A 21039-nucleotide genomic window follows, 5' to 3' on the forward strand; every position below is an offset into this window, starting at 1 on the left:
ATATCTCAGCCCGTGCTGAGATATGCCCATTTCCGCGGGTCTGTTAATAAAGTTTTCAATCAGACAGATGTATTACATTCGTTGTAGTAAAATCATTATGCATCATTTAGTCATCCTGTGGAGCACTGGTCTCCTACTCGACGGCCGCAGGGAGCTAACGTTAGTAGCTTTGTTGTTGTTCAGCACACAGGACATTCAGGAAGTCAAAACTAATAGCGCTTGCCGATTGGTGCTAAAGAACAGCAGGGCGGGTGCAAGCGGTGTGACGTAATTGGCAGACTCGACTGTCAATCAAAATTATTATGTTTCCGTCAGAATGAATGAATGAAAACTTTATTAAAAGGTTGCAGAATGGGTACAATACAGTACAGGAGGATGAAGACCAGAAAAAGACTTTCGGCTTTTTTACATAAGGGTCCTCCATTTTCAATTCATCAAAACATTAGAGACATACATATATGTGACTCGACGTGACCAAACCGATTTGATCCGGTGAGAAACAAGTGCCAGAAAAGGAACAATTGTCTTGCTCTTCAGAAAATCGAAAAAATCTAAATCTGTTTTTTTTTACATCTTTGAAATGTCAATAATGTGTTCTCTTATTTGCCCTTATTTGCAAACTTAAATACAACTTGTAAATGAGGTAATTATTGTTATATAGTTCGACAGTATTGTCTCTCAATACTGTGGAAAAACTACAGACGAGGCATTTACGGTGTGGGTCTGTCAGCTTAACAGGTACTTAAGAGGTGTTGAAACACACACAGCCAACGCTCTCTTTCTTAGCAGGGAGAAGAACAATGTTTGTTTATACACTTTATCTTAATGTTATAAGTTATAGCAACGCAACAAACGCAGTGTCCTGTCCATATAAAAAAGATTAAAAAAAACGCGAGTCCGCGCGGGTGTATTGTCATTAAATTAAACATTAAAACACATTTAGAATGTCACGAATTTGATGAGCGAACGAATTTCATTCGAGTGAATTTATTGCAACCTAATGGTATAAGAAGTAAATTCATTCAATAGGGAAACTCAAAGAAATAACAAACAACTTATTATCATTATAGGACGCCGCGTTGGTTGTTGTTGTAGACGAACGCGCGCTGGCAATTCATTGATGACAAGACAAACGTCTTTCTGGGTCTGCATCCCCTTAACAATTGTGTGTATTGAGCTGTACTGTATTATTGCAACTTGGCTTGAATCCGCAGCAATAAGCCAGATAAACAAAATTGTATTACGCGCCTCGTTAAATCCTCCGCTGTTTCCTCTCTCTCAGTGCTCCACTGTCGGCTGGCTGCTCTGCCTGTCTGTCTGGCTACTCTGATCCAATCACATTCAGCGTTTCTCCCCCCCCACCCACAGTCTGCGAATCAGAGCAGAGTAGGGCGGGTTTTCACGGAATGGAAACAGTCTCTTTGCTTGTGAAGAGTGGCAGAAACGCAGCTACGAAACAAAACGTTAGGTTATGACTATAACCAAGTTCCTGTTAGTTAGGGGCGATGCTTGGGCATCGCTCTGCACTATCTCGCGTACGTGCACGCGTACTGAATAAACCACAAATGTACCTCTAATACCAGTATTAGTCTGACCACACCCCTCATCAGCTTACCTTCATAAGCAGGTGTGTGGTCACCTGCTCTCCTCCTTCCCAAGCTTTCACCACAAGGTGAGGACAAGGGCTGCAGCGGCGTCCGATGCCAAGCATCGCCCCTAACTAACAGAACTTGGTTATAGTCATAACCTAACGTTCTGTATCGTTAGTGGCTTAGCTTGGCATCGCTACTGCACAAGGGAGGCCAAGCGGAGCCACTTGGCTGACAAATACACCCCGCTGACAGCCCCCCAAAACCATCAGAACAGGGAGGGCCGAGCCCCCCCGACCCCCCCTAATGGAGGGCAGCCCCCCTATTAGGGACGTCACGGGAGGGCGACGGACCCGACCGTGCGAAGAGGCACTCAAGCAACTCAACGCACAGGGTGAGCAGACCGTGGCTTGACCCCACGACTACACACACGCACAACCCGCATGCCACCCGGGAACGAACGGAGGAACAACCTCGTTACTGCCCCCAGAATCACGGGGTCAAGGGCAAACCCAACCCCGTGGCAAGGCCGTAGCAGCGGAGCACGAAGGAAGACCCAGACCCACCAAAAGGACTGGACTCCCTGGAATGGGGGCCCGGAGAAGTCCATGATGCCAGCATCAAGACCCCACCAGGTGGGCACGTAGTGCCCCGCCCCCCACATCGCCAGCGTATTCGGACAAAGGCCCCTCAGTTACTGCACCTGGTATTCCCAGGCGGAACCAACCAGGCCAGAACCTGCCCAGCTTCCGAGATCGGACGAGACCGGGCGTGTTCAGGTCGGTATGGCCGTAAGCCGAGCGGGCCCCGTCCACCCAATAGTACACCGCCTGGCACACTGACCCTGCAGAATAGGCAGTCAGCATGGCCGTAAGCACACAAAAAAGGTTAACCAACGGAAGCAGGCAGCGCACCGGGGAAAAACCAGGCAACAGGCTGTTAACCCTAGCCTGGAGACTGCGGACGAGACAGGCGCCAGAGGGGACAGCTGAACACAGCCGCCCCGGCGGAAGGAGCGTAAGCTGGCGGTGTTGCATGACCAAGCCTCCATTTAACAACCCCCACCCAGAGGGGTCGAGGCAGAGAAGGCTGACACGATTGGCAGACGTCATGAACGTGCAGGGGCACCCTCAACCGGTGAACCCGGGAGTTGACACTGCTCCAACACACCAGGGAATCAACCACCTCGGTGTTACCCAATGCGGTGGTTGTTCCTATAACCCCTCAAGAAAAAACTCCAAAACACACCTGCGGGTATACACCGGCTATACCGCAGTACAAGTGTTTCAGTTTCCAAAAAGGGTTAACCCAGGCCTACGGGTCGCAAACATCACTTCGGACCGGGCCTGGCGGTACGGGAAGCACAGGGTCACCAGAGGAGGTCAAAAAACCACCCCCACAGGCCCCTCTTCGCCATGCGTGAGAGAGGAGCGAAAAATAATGGAGAACCAGCCCCTAAGCACACCGTACCTGGTATTCCCCGGCGGTCTCCCAACCAAGTACTAACCAGGACCAACCTGTGTAGCGGCCGAGATCCGACGAGATCGAGCGCGTACAGAATGGCATGGCTGTAAGCCATGACGACAGTGCTGAGTAAAAACATACCCAACCAGGGTCTCCATAGCGCTTAACCCTGTGACACCCAGACCGACCTGGCATTTTTCCCCCTGAAAAAAGCCCAAGTCCCTCAGGGTACCAGAACAGCAGATCTGCATCCCCGGCGGACAACGGGTTCAACTGATCTGGACCAGCGTGACCAGAACCAGTCCCGTGCCCTAACCACGCCGACATGCCTACTCCAGGAGAAGGGCAGATATGCGTGTTGATCTTAACATGAAAAGAAGGCGCCACCCAGACGTCGGGACGAACCGCGCCTGGTGGCCCACCCCAAGGGCGCGAGACCCCACTACATATGTTCAGATCCATCCCGTCATCATCCCCCAGACATGAACGAGAATCCGTCGACAACCCACCCAGGTCATGGGATGTGGTCGCCGGAAGAGGAAAAACCCCCATCTCAGTTGCTTTATAAAAACGCTGTTTCAACCACAAGCAACTAAGGCGTGCCAGTCAATCGCCTGTTTACAGCGAGCTAGCACTATACGTGCGTCGGGACACACCCCCATCAATGAACAGGCTATTTAGACCTGTCATTGAATCCCCAAGGCGCCCAGGGGAACGACAAGAGGGGTGTGACACTCCCTAACTCCAACACTTCTGGAATAGAAAGAAGGAAGCATCAACAGTATGTATCCCAGTCTACACAGCCGGGGTAAAAAATGTTCACATTTTTACATCCCACCACCCTCCCATAGGAAAGAGACGGGGATCCCCAGAGAGACTTCCCACGCGAGCTGTACAGATTGAAAAGAATATATTGCACCTTGAGCCATGTAAAAAACTGGTTTTAGGGCCTCCGGGGAAGAGGCACCGAACCCATACACACTCAATAAACGAATTGAATCGAATATACATACAATAGAAAAGGACCCTTCTAGAGGGTCCACTCACTTTGACAATCTGAGGAGGAAGGCTCTGTACTCTGATGGAGGCTTCCTCACATGGAAGAAGGAGTCCGAACTCACAGAAGGCCTGAGTAGGCGCTTGGTGAGGAGGAGCCCTGACCACCCCCCCTGAAAACAGATCCATCACATGGACCTGAACAGCACACGGAAGTCCTACCAACAGAGACGCGCACGGTGACGTACTCTATGGCGGGGGAATTCCTGCGGTGCACACGCCCAATATACCAGGCCGTGGGACCAGGAACTCCCTCCCCCCCCCCCCCCCCCCCCGTAACGTGCCGAACCGCCACGTGACGGGAACCTTGAAGGACAGGGGGTGTACCCCTGACCGACAGAACAATGGGGAGAGGAAAGGTTACCAGTTCACCCCTTTACGACCCCACACCCATGATACGACGTAACGACAAAAAGAGAATATGACACAGTCATAGTCAGCTCTATGAAGCGTTTCACAGCTCCACACAGCGCACGAGCTAACCTGCTATCTGATTTTTACTAAGGAAAAACACAGAATAGAGAGGGCTCTAAGAACCCCGGTCCAACATACACATGTGCTTCTGTGGCCAGTACAACCCAGTTGTAGGTCACATGACACACACAACCCATCATCACCTACAAAAAATGGCAAAAACACTCAACAGAGGAACGCCGTTTTCTTCACAATGAGAGAATACATCATTCTTGATTAGTATCGACCACAGGCCTTGCTAAGCACACATGACAGCAACCAAACCAATTTCCCTTTAGGAAATAAGTTTCTCCAGCAGATTTAGCACAACCTCAGCAATCAAGCTGAGAGTTACATCGTATCCCTACCACACAAAAGACACAATTAATGCACAACATGTCTGATAGGAGGTGATAAAGTCCCCAGGGAACCGGGGGGGGAAACACAATCCTCCTATTTTACCCTCAATACGGCCAGTTAAAACAGGAAAACCTGTTAATGTGTGAACTCACTGTTCATTGTCATTACAGTCTGAGAAAGAACATTCTTTTACTCACTCGTCACCAAGCATAGCTTCATAGGTTAGTTGCCTTAGTAGTGAGTACACGGTACACATAAACACCATGATGTTTCTCACACAACAACCAGACCAATACATCACGATCTGCACGGAGAAGCTAACTGCCAGTGACAAAAACAGCTCACACACAACCCGCAACGTATCTCAAATGCATTGCAACAACACACGTTTTGGGAAAAAACACCGTTATTCACAATACATTTAGCAAGGTAAAACCAGAAGACGTGTTATGAGGTCTGGCCAACCCCGTACCTGCCCGGAACGCAGATCAGCGAAGTGCAGTCACAAGCCACCGTAGAACACAGCCGTCCCGTGTTGTTCGATCCGGGCAGCGTCGCCGCTCCACCAGTCGCTACAGTCCTCTTTGTTGACGCAATCCCCGTCTAGGCTCAGGCAGGGTCGACGAACATCCCCTGTCAAGGATGACGTCGTGGTCAAGAGTGTAAAACATGTTAAAATCAAAGCACGTTCAACAGAATAGCATCAAGCTAACGGCTGCTCCAACCGTTCGGGTGCTATTGCTTCCGCTCGCGAGACGCCGATCTACGACGCACGCGATCAGGAGCGAGCTCCCGGCGGCGCGCGAGAAGCCAAGCTACCCCGCGCCAGGCCACCGACCGGCTAACCGTAAGCTATGAACATGTAAACAATGACATAACACTCACCCAGACAGGCCGCCGTTCTGAACCCTCCTCACTTTTTAAGAGAAAAGAGAAAACAAGACGTCAACACCGCTTCACAACGGTGACATTAACACGTCCGGCGGAATCAGCACAGTACCAACTGGCCTGTATAGCTGACTTTGAACATGAATCTGCCGCTATCGCACATTACATGCACATATCCCCTCGTGAAGGAATACTCTCATTTGGATATGAAAGATGGGGTCTTAACACGGTGACAGAGAGAATCCACTCGTCCAGAACACACAGGGATCACCAGTGTCAATGGTCGCGGCCCACTAGTTAAAACTATAATGGTCGCCAGACCAAGGCCTTCTGTCGCCTAGACGGCTAAACAAAGGACCCTAGCCTGGGGCCGGTTTCCATAACTTTGTCAAGTAGCCCCCATAGCACTAACAGACAAGTGGAGCCCGCCAGCAAACACTACTCACCCAACCTGGAACGCACCGCTCCTCACAACAGCGGCATGTCCGACAGTTCAGCTGTGGCCTGACAGGTTTCACCCCAACAAACACAGCAAGGAACTGCAGTTGAGAAGCATGCAGCGGCGTGCTCCCAATACGAAAACCGGTGGAGGGTTTGTAGAATGATCATCATCTTCTAGACACTCCAGTACGAAGACAATATCGCCGTATTTTCTCGAAAATAGTGAGAGAGAAAATAAAGATATGATGTCAACGTATCCTTGTTTCCCAAGCTGTTCCTAATCCAATTTCTTCCATCATGGTGTCAAGTGTGGGGATCTACCGAGGCACCTCTTCCTTGTGGTGAAAGCGAGAAGGAGGAGAGCAGGTGACCACACACCTGCTTATGAAGGTAAGCTGATGAGGGGTGTGGTCAGACTAATACTGGTATTAGAGGTACATTTGTGGTTTATTCAGTACGCGTGCACGTACGCGAGATAGTGCAGTAGCGATGCCAAGCTAAGCCACTAACGATACAGAACAGTTATTTTGATGCAGCCTTTCCTTGCTGGTGTTTGTGAGGTTTAGTGAGTTAACAGAAGGTTAACCTTTCACTGCCACACTACAGAAGGTTAACCCTTTCACTGCCACACTACAGAAGGTTAACCTTTCACTACCACACTACAGAAGGTTAACCCTTTCACTGCCACACTACAGAAGGTTAACTTGATTGATTGATTGAAAACTTTATTAACAGATTGCAGAATGGGTACAATACAGTACAGCTCAATACACACAATTGCTAAGGGGATGCAGACCAGAGGAAGACTTTCATCTTGTTTACATCAGGATCCCCCATTTTCAATTCATCATAGAAAATAATGTTATGAATGCCCGAAAACATTTGTGATGTCACAGTATGATGTCATAATCAAACATTCTAGAACATTTGTGTATCTATTCAACAATTCTCTCACAGCTACAGAAGGTTAACCCTTTCACTGCCACACTACAGAAGGTTAACCTTTAAATCTAAACATCTAAATGCTTATTGATGTAGCCTTTCCTTCAGCCAATACCTTGACCCCCAACATTACATGGCTTATGTGAGGCTTCCAACAAACCTTTCACTACCACACTACAGACGGTTAACCCTTTCACTACCACACTACAGAAGGTTAACCTTTCCTTATAATACATTTACATTTAGTCATTTAGCTTTTAGACTTACAAGGCAAATACTTCAACTGCCACAACAACTTGCCACAAGACAGAGTCATTGCCATAACAAAAGAGCCTGATGCAAGGTGTTAATGTCCCCAGAGAGAGGGGGGCCATGGAATACAATGCATTCTGGGTAGGGTTGTAGTTGATTAAATCACAGGTGTGAACCTCTCCACAAGTTCGAAGACCATTCATCTCTGAATGCGTTTACTGATATCTCCATGATTCATAGGATGTAGCTTGAAAAATATCCCACCAAAATGTTCAAGTGATGGCTTATTTTTAAGGTATGAATCTGTACTTTCACAATATGTAAAAAAAAAAAAAAAAATTGACCTTACCTCAACAAGTCCCGCGCCCCCATGCCCAGTCACATATACAGTAGTTTCATAAAAATGCTAAAATGCTATTGATTGATTGATTTAAAACTTTATTAACATATTGCAGAATGGGTACAGTACAGCTCAATACATACAATTGTTAAGGGGATGCAGACCAGAGAAAGACTTTAGTCTTGTTTACATCAGGGTCCCCCATTTTCAATTCTATTTCATATCTAAATCATATAATATCTCATTGCTAAATATATGCAATATATAATCTAATAATCTAAATCTAATATAAAAATGCTAAATGCATGGGTATTTTATTTTGTCTTTAATGTTAGCTTGCAAACTCAAATACTGTCTTGGTAAGCCTCATAATGAATTGTTTGGGGTAAAAAAGAAAAACATTGTGATGTGTATCTAGGGCTGGGCGATAAAACGATAACGATAACTATCGCGATAAATTATTTCCTCGAAATAAACATGAAACGTGGTCGCAAAGTTTCGATATATCGATTTTCCAAGCTTGGCTCCGTTCAGCCTCGGCTCAGCACACTCACTAACAACAACCAACCTTACGTGATGACGTGCTACGCACAACAGCTAACAACCAATCAGTGAAGGAGATGGCCGAGATCGACGGAGACCCGGAAGGAGACCCAGAGCGGTAGGACTCACTCAACAAGGCTTGCTAGGCTAATTAGCTTGCACAGCGTTGTTTTATATATTTACGTGCCGAGTATGTGTGTGTGGTGAATTCTGAGGCCACGTTTATAGTAGTGGGGGTATACAGTGGTAGTCGTTTCAATATATTGTGGCGGAAGAGAGTATTTTAGTGTGATATTTAGCACATTGTCATGGAATACACCGCGTAGAAGCAACAGGCTGGCTAGGTTAACTAGCTTGCACGGCACTGTTTTATATATTTACGTGCCGAGTATGTGTGTGTTTTGAATTCTGAGGCCACGTTTATAGTAGTGTGAGTGGACGTCGTTTCAATATATTGTGGCGGAAGAGAGTATTTTAGTGTCATATTTATTGTCATGAGATACTCCGCTTGTCGGCTAACTGCTAACGTGCGAGGACTGATGACGACATCAACTCGACTTGAGACATTCGCAGCAGCATATTAGAAGTTAATTAAAATTGACAGACATTATATCGACGATAATTATCGATATCGAATTATATGAAAATAATTTTATAATTTTATCGCGATAACGTTTTTGGTCATATCGCCCAGCCCTATGTGTATCGTGTATCGCCGAAAGGTCAAAAAATATCGTGGTATCATATTTAGGCCATATCGCCCAGCCCTAGTTGTTTGTTTGTTTGTTTGATTGGTTGATTGAAGAAAGCATACAGAAAAAATTATTTCATGGAAAAGTATTCTGTATTTTACTATGACAACTATTAAAGAAACTTGAAACTTGATTGATTCGTTGGTTAGCTGGTTGGTTGTTTGATTGGTTGATTGATTGATTGATTGATTGGTTGATTGATTGGACGGTTAGTTGATTGGTTAGTTAGTTGGTTAGTTTGCGTACTGCTCTTCCTCCTCTTCCTCAGTCACACAGTGATCTGTCACCCACACACAGCACCTCAGAAGCACCGGTCCATAGGGCCGGGGTGACACGTTGACATAATCGTGATCAATTACGTAAATACGCCGTTTTGCATAAATCGAAGCCCAGAGTTATTATTATCACTGCGCCTGGTCAAAGTATGGATTCCCCACCGGAGAAGGAGCTGCAAATAAAAAACCTCGCCCACAATCATCTAAAAGTGTGTGAGACAGGAATCCAACAATGCTGTGCTCAGTGCGCTCTGGTTCAGTTAGCAGCCGTCGCACACAATTGGTTTTCTCAATGTTTCTTCATCGCCTCCGTGTTAAAAGTAACGCCTGCACCGCTGCTGTTATGATACGCCACGCGTCATCTAACAATATTGTTCTGCCGTTTTATATTGTCTGTTTACTTTAACAGCCATGTGTGAGTGAGGAAACGACTTAAACTAACGTTAGACTGCCATGGCCGGAGGTGTTATGTTGTCTGTACGTCTGTCTGTACGTCTGGCACTTTCGTATCAGTATGTCAGTCGATTAGCAGTGTTGGGAAAGTTCACTTTCTACATGAACTAGTTCAGTTCACAGTTCACACATTTTAAAATGAACTAGTTCAGTTCATAGTTCATAATAAAAAAATTTGAACTAAAGTTCATGGTTTCAAAAATGAACTAATTTATAGTTTATAGTTATTTTTTCAATACGTTGCTGCAAGCTATTATTTGTCAAATGTATTGCCACAACCCAGAATACTGGCATTTCCATAACGCTTTGGTGCCGTCCATTCAGTCCACACTAGTAGCAGCTGCAGCTTTCATCTCTACAGTATATTTTCAAAAACATGAGGAAAAACGTAATCTAAATATACTTAAAGTACCAAAAGTGAAAGTAGTCATTGTGCAAACAATAAACATATAAACATGTGCCGACATAACTCTGTACTAACACAACACGAGGTAGGAACCAGGCTGAGGTATGAAACTAAGGTTGTACCTCAAAGTTCAATATTCAAAGTGCAAAACATTTACTGACTTTAACTAAAACTCTTTTAAATGCTCATACTGTACGCCGGCGCCGCATAGAGTCTGACTCTGAGCGAGTGCAGCGCCTTCTGAAAGTGCGAGTGCTGCTGCTATACTACCCGACTCCCCGAAGCTCTGCCCAGAGCGGTTGCCAGATTGGGTGGTTTTCCGCATTATTTTGAAGCCTGTTTACGGTGTGTTTTAACTGGGTTTTCGGCTGAAAGGCATATGAAATCTGGCACACTTTTGAACGCCGTTATAATATAGTGCTGAGAATGAACGCACTTTTGAACGCCGTTATACAGCGCTGAGAATGAACGCGTTCTCAATTACGTTCATTTAGCGGAAATACAGTACGTTCAGTTCACGTTCGCCCAAAATACGAACGCGTTCACGAACGATCGTTCATTGAACGTGTTCAGGTACATCACTGTCGATTAGTCAGTAAAGGGTCACATTTCACTCTGATTTGAACGTGATTTGACTTTTGCAATGGGCACTTTTCACAGCAGCCATTTTGACTCGTCATAGGTGGGTTATCAGTGGGTGTTTCATTATGTGTTGCAAGTTTCCCACTGTTAGCACTTTTATAATGACCAGCAAGAGAGCCATTTAAATTGATCCTTACAGACACAAGTCATTAGAGCAGTTCTAATGAGACTATAGGAAAGCCTTAGCCTCTCAAAGCTCTACCCCCTGCTCTCTTGCCTTAAGCTCTGATTCTGACACACACACACACACACACACACACACACACACACACACACACACACACACACACACACACACAGACACACACACACAGACACACACACACACAAACACACAACGGCACTGTTTGTTTTGTGACTTGTTTTGTTAGCCTTTCCACAGTTGGAAAGTGAAGTAGTTATTAATTACTGCAGGTACTCTAAATGTGTGTGCGTGAGTGCAAAATGTTTCGCCTGTGTGTGTGTGTGTGTTTTTGCGTGTGTGCTCTCCAAACACTCCTCAGTATCTCCGTGGGATCACTCCAATCTCTTGTTTATTCAAGTAAAACAAACAAATGACAATTTCACAGAGAGATGTTGTGATTTCCCTCCTCGCTTCCAGCTCTGTAGGGCGGGCAGCACTCCGGTGCCTCTTCAAGGTCCGGTGGGGGGGGGGGATTCATAATGCAGGACCTGTCGCAGAGGTCTTTAATTGGCATGCAACGACACTCAATGTTTTAGCGGCACACAGCGGTTAGTTAGCACACTCACGCATGCATTGTCTTTAGGATCGCCGATGCGATACTCCTCACGCCTGGGGACCATCCAAGTGCTCCTGCCCGTCTTCGTCAGGGACGCGACAGCGTCAGCGATCTGTTGTTGTGCATGTTTTTCCATTGGGTTTCTCTTATCGGGGGGGGGGGGGGTCTCCCAGAAAGGCCTGGGAGATACCCAACCTGGGTGCCTGGCATCGCGGAAACCTGGTCCCCAAACGGGAATCGAACCCTGGACCTTCTTGCTGTGAGGCGACAGTGTTAACCACTACACCACCGTGCCGCACACTACACACACACTACGCCGTTCAACCGCCGTCCCAAGTCTCACCTATTCCCTTTCCGCTCCACCGCTCCGGTCCCGGCGGGGGCCGAGGCCTCCGGTGGGCCGGATAGCCGCGCGACGAGTAGATCCTCTCAGGATACATCCTGTGTGTAACTGTGCAGGGTGCCGCCGGCAGCGGTCAGACGCGGCCGGCAGAGTGGGAAACGTGACGTCACGCGGAGTCCATTTCCACCGGCCTTTTGTGGATATTAGGGACAACAGCTGCCTAGAACCAGCCGTAGCTGCCGCGTCTGCCGGAGAATAAAAGACGCTCTTATAGTCGACCGAAAGTGAAGGATTTTTTGTCAACGAATCGATTCGTTTACATTACAGCATACATCGGGGCGTTCGCGAAAAAAATTCAAAAACGAAGAATAATCCCAAACGCGCTCTTGGTGGCGTCAGTGGCTGCGGCCTGTTCAGAGGGTTTGTCTGGCTGTGTGTGTGTTGTGTGTTTCAGGTTGGCTACTGTATGTGTGTGTTGTGTGTGTCAAATCAGCTACTGTGTGTGTGTCAGGTCAGTTACTGTGTGTGTGTTGTGTGTGTGTCAGGTTGGCTATTGTGTGTGTGTTGTGTGTGTCAGGTCGGCTATTGTGTGTGTGTTGTGTGTGTCAGGTCGGCTATTGTGTGTGTGTTCTGTTTGTCAGGTCGGCTACTGTGTGTGTTCTGTTTGTCAGGTCGGCTATTGTGTGTGTGTTCTGTTTGTCAGGTCGGCTACTGTGTGTGTTCTGTTTGTCATGTCGGCTACTGTGTGTGTGTTCGACAGATCTGTAAGATTTGAGGAAATAACATTCAGTATTGGGGGGAAAAAGCCATGAACATTGGTTGACTTGAGACCACCACTGAGCGATTACCCTCCTCCGGTAGTCAACCTTTTTAGTTATCCTGTAGTAGACATTTTTAGTAGAGGACCCTTGTACTATCCTGACAAAAAAAGATTGAAATGTCTTCACAATTGAGTTTTTGATCAAAGGATACTCATCATACTGCGCCCCGGACCGATGTAAAAATTGGCTGGGGGGTGGGGGGGCGCATTATAAATGCAAATATCATATCAAATATCATATCATATCATCCGTACCATAAACGCTGACATAATTATCAGGAAAGAAGTCACATTGTAAACACTGACAATGTGCACCAGACAGGTGTGTACCTGAGGAGAAAATGATGTGTTGATATCTGCTAACAATCTCTTTCTGTAAGCATTGTTCTACTATTAACCAGGCTTTAGGGGGTCCAGTAGGGAGACACCCCCCCCCACCACACACGTACAATGTTTTACACTTGTCTGATGGAATATGGCCCTGGCAGGAAGGCAGAAAGCTATATAGCGTCAGGCCTGTTTGAACAGTGAGAGGAGGTGCTTTCCCAATGGGATGTGCAGTTTTCTGTTGTGAATATAACACAGGTGTAATGAGCACTTTTGTGCAACCCGCCAGCTGTTTGGGCACCAGCAGGGGTGTGGGGGGAAAGTGTAACTGACTACCCAGGGCCCAAGCTGGGGGAGGGGTTGCTTTTGGCCCTAAATTAGATATAATCAACAGGGGAAATAGTTTAAAGTCCCCCCCCCCCCCCCACTCATGTCCTAAATGGTTTAGTCCACCCTTGCCCTCTTAAAGGTGTGGTAATAATAGCTGATTGGTGCTGCCCTTATTTCCACTATGGATGTGCCTATAATTGTTCAGTCAATTAACTTGTAAGATTGTCAGGGGGGGGGGGGGGGGGTAACAGCTCAGTGCAGAATAGTATATTGTTGCATAATCCAACCGAACCAGTTTCCAGACAGTAAGAGAAAAAGTCACAATTGATGTCAGTTTTCCACTCAATTGACCTATCACAAGCCCCGCCCTCTGTCCCGACCCCTCATGCCCCGCCTCCAACCGCCTCTCCCCTCGGACAGATTGTCGGAGGCTTTAAGCGTTTCTGTCGCTGTACTCTAGGCGTTTGCCCTAATTCTCAGCAGATGACAGAGTGAAGAGCTGACTTATTGCGAGGCATTTGTTTCAGTATAGGCACTGGACTTGACAGGCAGCCAAGAAGACCAGTCATCCATTAACTGGTAATGTTTGGGAGAATGGGATTTGACACAGAGGCGGGGGCGGGGCTAATTAAACTGAAAACAAGTGTGTACACAGAGAGACCCTCTGAGACATATGTATCCATGTATCCATGACCCGTCACCACAACGCCCACCCCGCCTCTCACACATCACACGTGTCATCACACACATATGCACACACTCTTTCTGCTCTCACCCACACACACACAAACAAACACACGCACACACACATTCACCCACCCACATTCACCCACCCACACACACACACACACACACACACACACACACACACACACACACACACACACACACACACACACACACACACACACACACACACACACACAAACAGATACCTTTTCTGGGTTTAATTACCCACTGTGTCTGAAGAGAGATTGGAGATCAGGGAGGTCAGCCAAGTCTCATCAGGGATATTCAAGCTCCAGTGATACCGTCATTTATAGCAACACACACGCACGCACGCACGCACGCACACACACACACACACACACACACACACACACACACACACACACACACACACACACACACACACACACACACACACACACACACACACACACACGCACACACACACACACACACACACACACACACACACAGACACACAACAGACACACACACTAACAAATAATTTTGTGTTCGAACAAAGACCAATTAGCTTCTCAGTAAAAAAGAAATGTGGGAATGGAAACAAACAGGCCTCTCCCTCCTCCCAGTGGTTTATAACGGTCTGTTAATCTGCCTCATCAAGGCCATTAACGCACTGAATGGACACCAGGCAGCGGGCGCGTCGCGGGAAAACACACAGCTTCTCTCCGGATTGCTACGTGACATGGATGATCCGGCGAAAGCGTGTCTGGTTGCCACCGGCCCGGTTCAGATGAGTTGGAGATTAGAGGATGTGTGGACACGCAACACACAGCTGCCGACCTGACACACACACAACACACACACACAGTAGCCGACCTCACACACACAATAGACGCGATAGACCACCAGCCCCGATTCCAAACTCTAACCTTAACCAACTTCGAAAGAGTCGCCAAGCTTAACCAGTGATAGAACTAGGCGTTAGCTAGCTAGCAGGCGTTACGCGATTGGCTCTGAGAGAAACGTCACTGGCCAATCAGATCGCGGAACCTGAATGCGGAACTGCAAGTGCGTTGGTAAAAGACTACACGCGTACAGTACAGGTAGGATAGGTAGTAATAATAATAGAACATAGAACAAAGTGCAAGTGGTAATGATAATAGTGATATCAGTTGTGAGTGGCAGGATTCAATCAGACAGTAGTAATAGTGATGATGGTTTACAATGTAAACTTTACATGGTCCAGTAACACACTGCACCAGGGTCCATGCCGTGTTTATTGTTAAGAGTCAGATAGTCGTCAACAGTTTTCAACAGTTCTCAACAGTTCTCAACAGTTCTCCAGCCGTTAGTTCTCCAGCAATTGGCAGCAGTCCGTGCCCATGGTTGTGGAGCCTGATGCCTACTGGCACGAAAGACTAGAGTGTGACACAGATACTATATATTAGGGCTGTCCCCGACTAAGGATTTGGATAGTCGACTATGATTGGCCAACATTTTCCGTTAGTCGACTATTAGTCGACAAAAAAAAGTATAATATATATATATATATATTATTTTTTGGGGGCTGTGGGGGGTGCTTAACACTTTGGTTGCCTTGGGTTAAATTAATGATATACCATAGATTGCCAGCGCTATTTGTCTATGGAGAAAGTCCCCTTCTTTGCAGGGCTATAACTTTTTAAATTCTATTGCTACATTGCCATTATTAGGGCCCATTCAAAGTCCTATATGTATTGTTCATTGTGTAGCAACGTTAAACTTTTTCATTCACATATTCATAGTAAAGTATGGTCTAATGTATAAGTATGTTTTCATCTCTTTCTGCAACTTTCTCCAGAACGTGATATATAGCCCCAAATGCATTATATTGATGATGAAATACAGTTTGATGGCAATCAGCGCGATATAAAAAATTCCAACTAGACGTACTTCTAGAAGTTACTACACGTCATCTGATGTTGACCGGATGGGCGAGGGGGCGTTTATAATTCCGTGGGCAGCGTTATACCAATCATCTAATGTGGGTCAAATGTTGATAAAAGCAGTTAGTATCGAAGATGGTAACGTTACACGCTGAAACTCACCCCAGTCTCCGCGCGCCGTTGGGCGATCATCGTCGAGTAGAAATTTTATCATTATGGGATATATTATTACCCGGTCCATCTCCAGCTTGTATAATGGTATATACGTCCAAATCATGTTGTTTATCGAGTTATTGGCAATCGATCGCTATGTAGAGTGACGAGCTAGAATGCCGGAACCTATCCCGAGTGGCCGGAAGCAATACGGACATCTAGCACAACCTCCACTGTGCTTCCTGTTAAGCGGTTGCGCGATCGGCCACCAGATGGCGCTCCTGAACCGCCAGAGAGCTCAGTGGGTCCTGCTGGTGGTTCTCAGGCCAGCGGAGGGACATTATGGATCAGATAGCAGATTTTTGAAATATTGATACAAAGACGACGTACAGCGTCCCCCGGCAACTTTAGCATCGCCAGCAAAGACGTTGTAAATCGTTTTTAGGCAGTCAAAGTGTTAACACAATGGCGCCCGACCACGGAGATCTCCGTGTTTCGATTCCACCCGTTGTGGACAGAAGCACGGATATATCCGTGGCAAGTTGTTATTGCTTTTATTCCATTTTAATAACCTATTCAAGGTCGCCGAGCGGCACTGCAGATGTACCCTACTCTTTGAATTCGAGAAAGTGCAATACTGACCAGATCCTCTTAGGGGCGCTATCGCGATAATGCAGTGTGCCCTGTGGCTGAATGCAGCATTATTATTTTTTTTACTTTCAATGGAGTTTTCAGCGGATTGCGGATTTCACTATGCAATAAGGGGATTTATCATCAGATGGCGATCGATAACGGGGAAATGCTCGGGGGGATCCCACGGTAAGATCTTTTTCACATAAAGTACATCCCGATCGGGCCTTGTTTTGATAGCCATCCATCCGATCAATGAATGAGGCTAATGAGGCTAACGCAGTTATTGGTAATCAATAATCAGAAACGACGTCCCCCGCCCCCCCCCTTTCATGCATACATGCTTGAGGATCGTGCCGATCATATGCAGTTTGAGTTATTTCTGTAGCATATGTATAACGGAAATGCCATTGGATATAACGGTAGTAGCTATTAGCCCTGTATCTCGCCTTCCAGGAAATATCCTAGCCGAAATCCCGTATAACGCTTATATTCACAGCGCTATAAAATGAGAACGTATTGATGATATTTTTTTTTCTTTAAGCCATTTTGAAGGGACTGTAATTTTGAAGGGACGGTTTATGGTCTCAATTGACAATTAGAATGGACAGATAGCCCCGAATGTGTTAATGTCTGAAGGAGTCGACTGAATGCTTCTTGTCCTCTGCAAAAGCATGCAATTGGTCCACTGATGGATACATCTTGATATTTGTCTAGTCTAGTGTGTTCATTAGATGGGTGAAATCCTCTTTCAGTGCCTCTGTGCCTGTTTTCGTAGGCAGTTAGCCTATGGTATGCGTGCCATTAGTGTTAGAGGCCTCTTTTCTTTTGGAAAGAACGATAAAAAAAAATATATATATATATTTCTTTAATTATTTTAATTTGAATTTTTTGTATCCGACTAAGAGGTTGGCAGTCGACTACGGCTCGACTAATAGGGGACTAATAGTGGTCAGCCCTACTATATATATAGTAGTATATAGTATATAGGATATGTGTAAGTGTAACGGATGGTATCGTGAAGCGCAGTCAAGAAGGGCTGGGGTGGGGCGGTCAGGTGGCGTAGCGGAGATTGCGTTCGTCACCAACACCGGAGACGCTGGATTTGCATGTTCGAATCCAGCTCACAGCTCCGGCGTTGTCACCAGCTTGGCTGGCCGTTCACACTAATACAATTGGCTGTATTAGAGGGTGGGAAAGCTGGCGGGGTGGGTCCGGGTCGTTGTAAACAGCGACTCCTACAGTTCGGTCGGGGCGCCTGCTCAGCGCGGATAGGATCTAAGGGCGGTAGTGTGATCCTTCCACACGTTACACCCTCTCAGTGAGAGTCCGCGCTGCCAGGTGAAAAGAAGCGGTTGATTGGCTAGACGTGTGTCGGAGGAAGCACGTGATAGCCTCCACTCTCCCAGACCGACTGTGGGGGGTAAGTGCGCAGCGACCAGGAAGGGGATTGGGAATTGGCATAATGACTAACATTGGGATGGGAGAAAATCGTTGGAAAAAGGAGGGGGAAAAAGATTAAAAAAAAAAAAAAAAAGGGCTGGGGTGAGTAGCGGTGCTATGGGTTAAACTCACTCTCACATCCTCAAAAGACGCATAGACCCAGTACTTAGAAGTGAATTCACCTCTTGGTATAGCGGTCTGTGTTGCTGCCCGCGGTGTGGGAGACCGGGGTTCGACTCCCACTCCGGGCATCGAAGTTTGAGGTGACGTTGTCACAACCGTTATATATATATATATATATGTATATATCGAAGATCCACGCAGATGCAAACATTGTTTTGAAAGGAAAGTGATTGCATGCAGGCTTTCCCTTGGGGGAGTGCAGGTGCCACAGCAGCCTGGGGGAGGTGGGAGGGGAGGTACAGGCAGAGGAGGTCATAATAGCAATAGTAATAGTAATGAACATATAGCATAGTGATACAACAGTGGCTTAGGGCTTAGGGCTTATGGCTTGTTAGTTAGCTCTTATATCTCTTGGCCTGGGGCTCTAGTGATGATACATCATCATTTGTCTCCCTCGTGTGTCCTTGTTTGCTGACTCTCTCCATGACCTGTCACCGGTCGCTGACCTCCTGTGCTCTCTCTCTCTCTCTCTCTGATTGGCAGGTTTGAGCACTGAGCGCCCTGTCCCGTTGCCATGGGGAAGCAAAACAGCAAGCTGCGGCCGGAGATGCTCCAGGACCTCCGCGAGAATACAGAGTTCTCTGACCACGAGCTGCAGGAGTGGTACAAGGTACACACACATACTACTACACATGTCATATACTATCACACACACATACTGCACATGTGTCCACACACACATACTGCCATGTCATATACTGTCCAGTGTCCACACACACATACTGCCATGTCATATACTGTCCACACACATACTGTACTACACATGTCATATACTATCCCACACACATACTACACACGTCATATACTATCCCACACACATACTACACACGTCATATACTGTCCACACACACATACTACACACGTCATATACTGTCCACACACACATACTACACATGTCATATACTATCCCACACACATACTACACACGTCATATACTGTCCACACACACATACTGCACATGTTATATACTGTCCACACACACATACTACACACGTCATATACTGTCCACACACACATACTACACACGTCATATACTATCCCACACACATACTACACACGTCATATACTGTCCACACACACATACTACACACGTCATATACTGTCCACACACACATACTGCACATGTTATATACTGTCCACACACACATACTACACACGTCATATACTGTCCACACACACATACTACACACGTCATATACTATCCCACACACATACTACACACGTCATATACTATCCACACACACATACTGCACATGTTATATACTGTCCACACACACATACTACACATGTTATATACTGTCCACACACACATACTGCACATGTTATATACTGTCCATGCACACATACTACACACGTCATATACTGTCCACACACATACTGTACTACACATGCCATATACTATCCCACACACATACTGCACACGTCATATACTGTCCACACACACATACTGCCATGTCATATACTGTCCACACACACATACTGTACTACACATGTCATATACTGTCCCACACACACATAATACACACGTCATATACTATCCCACACACATACTGCCATGTCATATACATGCATACATACAAATACCCCATAGATATATACATACATATATTGTACATACATACATACATACATACATACATACATACATACATACATACATACATACATACATACATACATACATACATACATACATTCATAAACAGTACAGTACATACATACCACTGTTTATTTGGTGAAACTGAAACTTTTTACGACATTTTGTATTGGTTTTTGTAATTTATTGAACTTTAGCTTTGTTGTTGTTTATGTTACCTCAGTCTAAAGATTCCATTACTATACGTTGTGATGTTATTTTCAATGGTTTCTCTTTGCACTATTTCTCTGCGAAACAAGTCGTTACTAAACCTGCCGGCCTCCTCCGAAGGCAACGGATGACTGTGTCTGGGCAGCCAGGAACTTCTTGTTCCAATACAGACGTTTCTTATTAGTTCCCCAGACACTCGTTTATAGATGTAGACACAATATGGATTCATTCAGAGGATGCACAGGATTCACAGGACTACGACACTCACAAATCATTCAGCGCTTCTAACTTGGCATGAGAACGAAGCGATTCATTCCTCACTTGTCTGTGTGTGTGTCTGTGCCTTTGTGTGTGTGTGTGTGTGTGTGTTTCTGTGCGTGTGTGTATGTGTGTTAGTGTGTGTGTGTGTGCGTGCGTGTGCATGCGTGCGTGTGTTTGTGTGTGTGTGGCCAGTGAGGCAGGGGACATGGGGGGGGGGGGGGGGGGTGCTACTACAGTATTTCACTGCAAGGCCCAGGAGCAGTGGTGCAGTCGTAATATGGGAACTGGTTACACGCCACGTGCACGCGGGCTCCCGCGCACGCGCATACATGTTCCCTCAGTTGCGCACAGAACAGATGATTATTATGCATAACAATGGAGATCAAGCAGCCCCCCACCTTCTCCCCCCCACCTGGCAACACTGACGCACATGCATGGCATGCATGCGCGCGCACACACACACACACACACGCACACACACACACACGCACACGCACACTTAACCACCCCCTCCGCTCAGTTGTCTCT

General features: G+C 46.4%; 1 protein-coding gene across 1 annotated transcript in view; it reads left to right on the top strand.

Moving 5' to 3' along the window:
• hpca (hippocalcin) overlaps positions 1–21039 on the top strand; it is a 120311-nt gene that overhangs the window by 77041 nt on the left and 22231 nt on the right. The window contains exon 2 of the mRNA XM_084312410.1: positions 18927–19053. Coding sequence (XP_084168536.1) covers positions 18958–19053 — 96 coding nt within the window. The 5' untranslated portion in view covers positions 18927–18957. The remainder of the gene's footprint in view (positions 1–18926; positions 19054–21039) is intronic.

This window comes from Notolepis coatsorum (genome assembly GCF_963971535.1).
Source record: "Notolepis coatsorum genome assembly, chromosome: 4".
NCBI lineage: Eukaryota > Metazoa > Chordata > Actinopteri > Aulopiformes > Paralepididae > Notolepis > Notolepis coatsorum.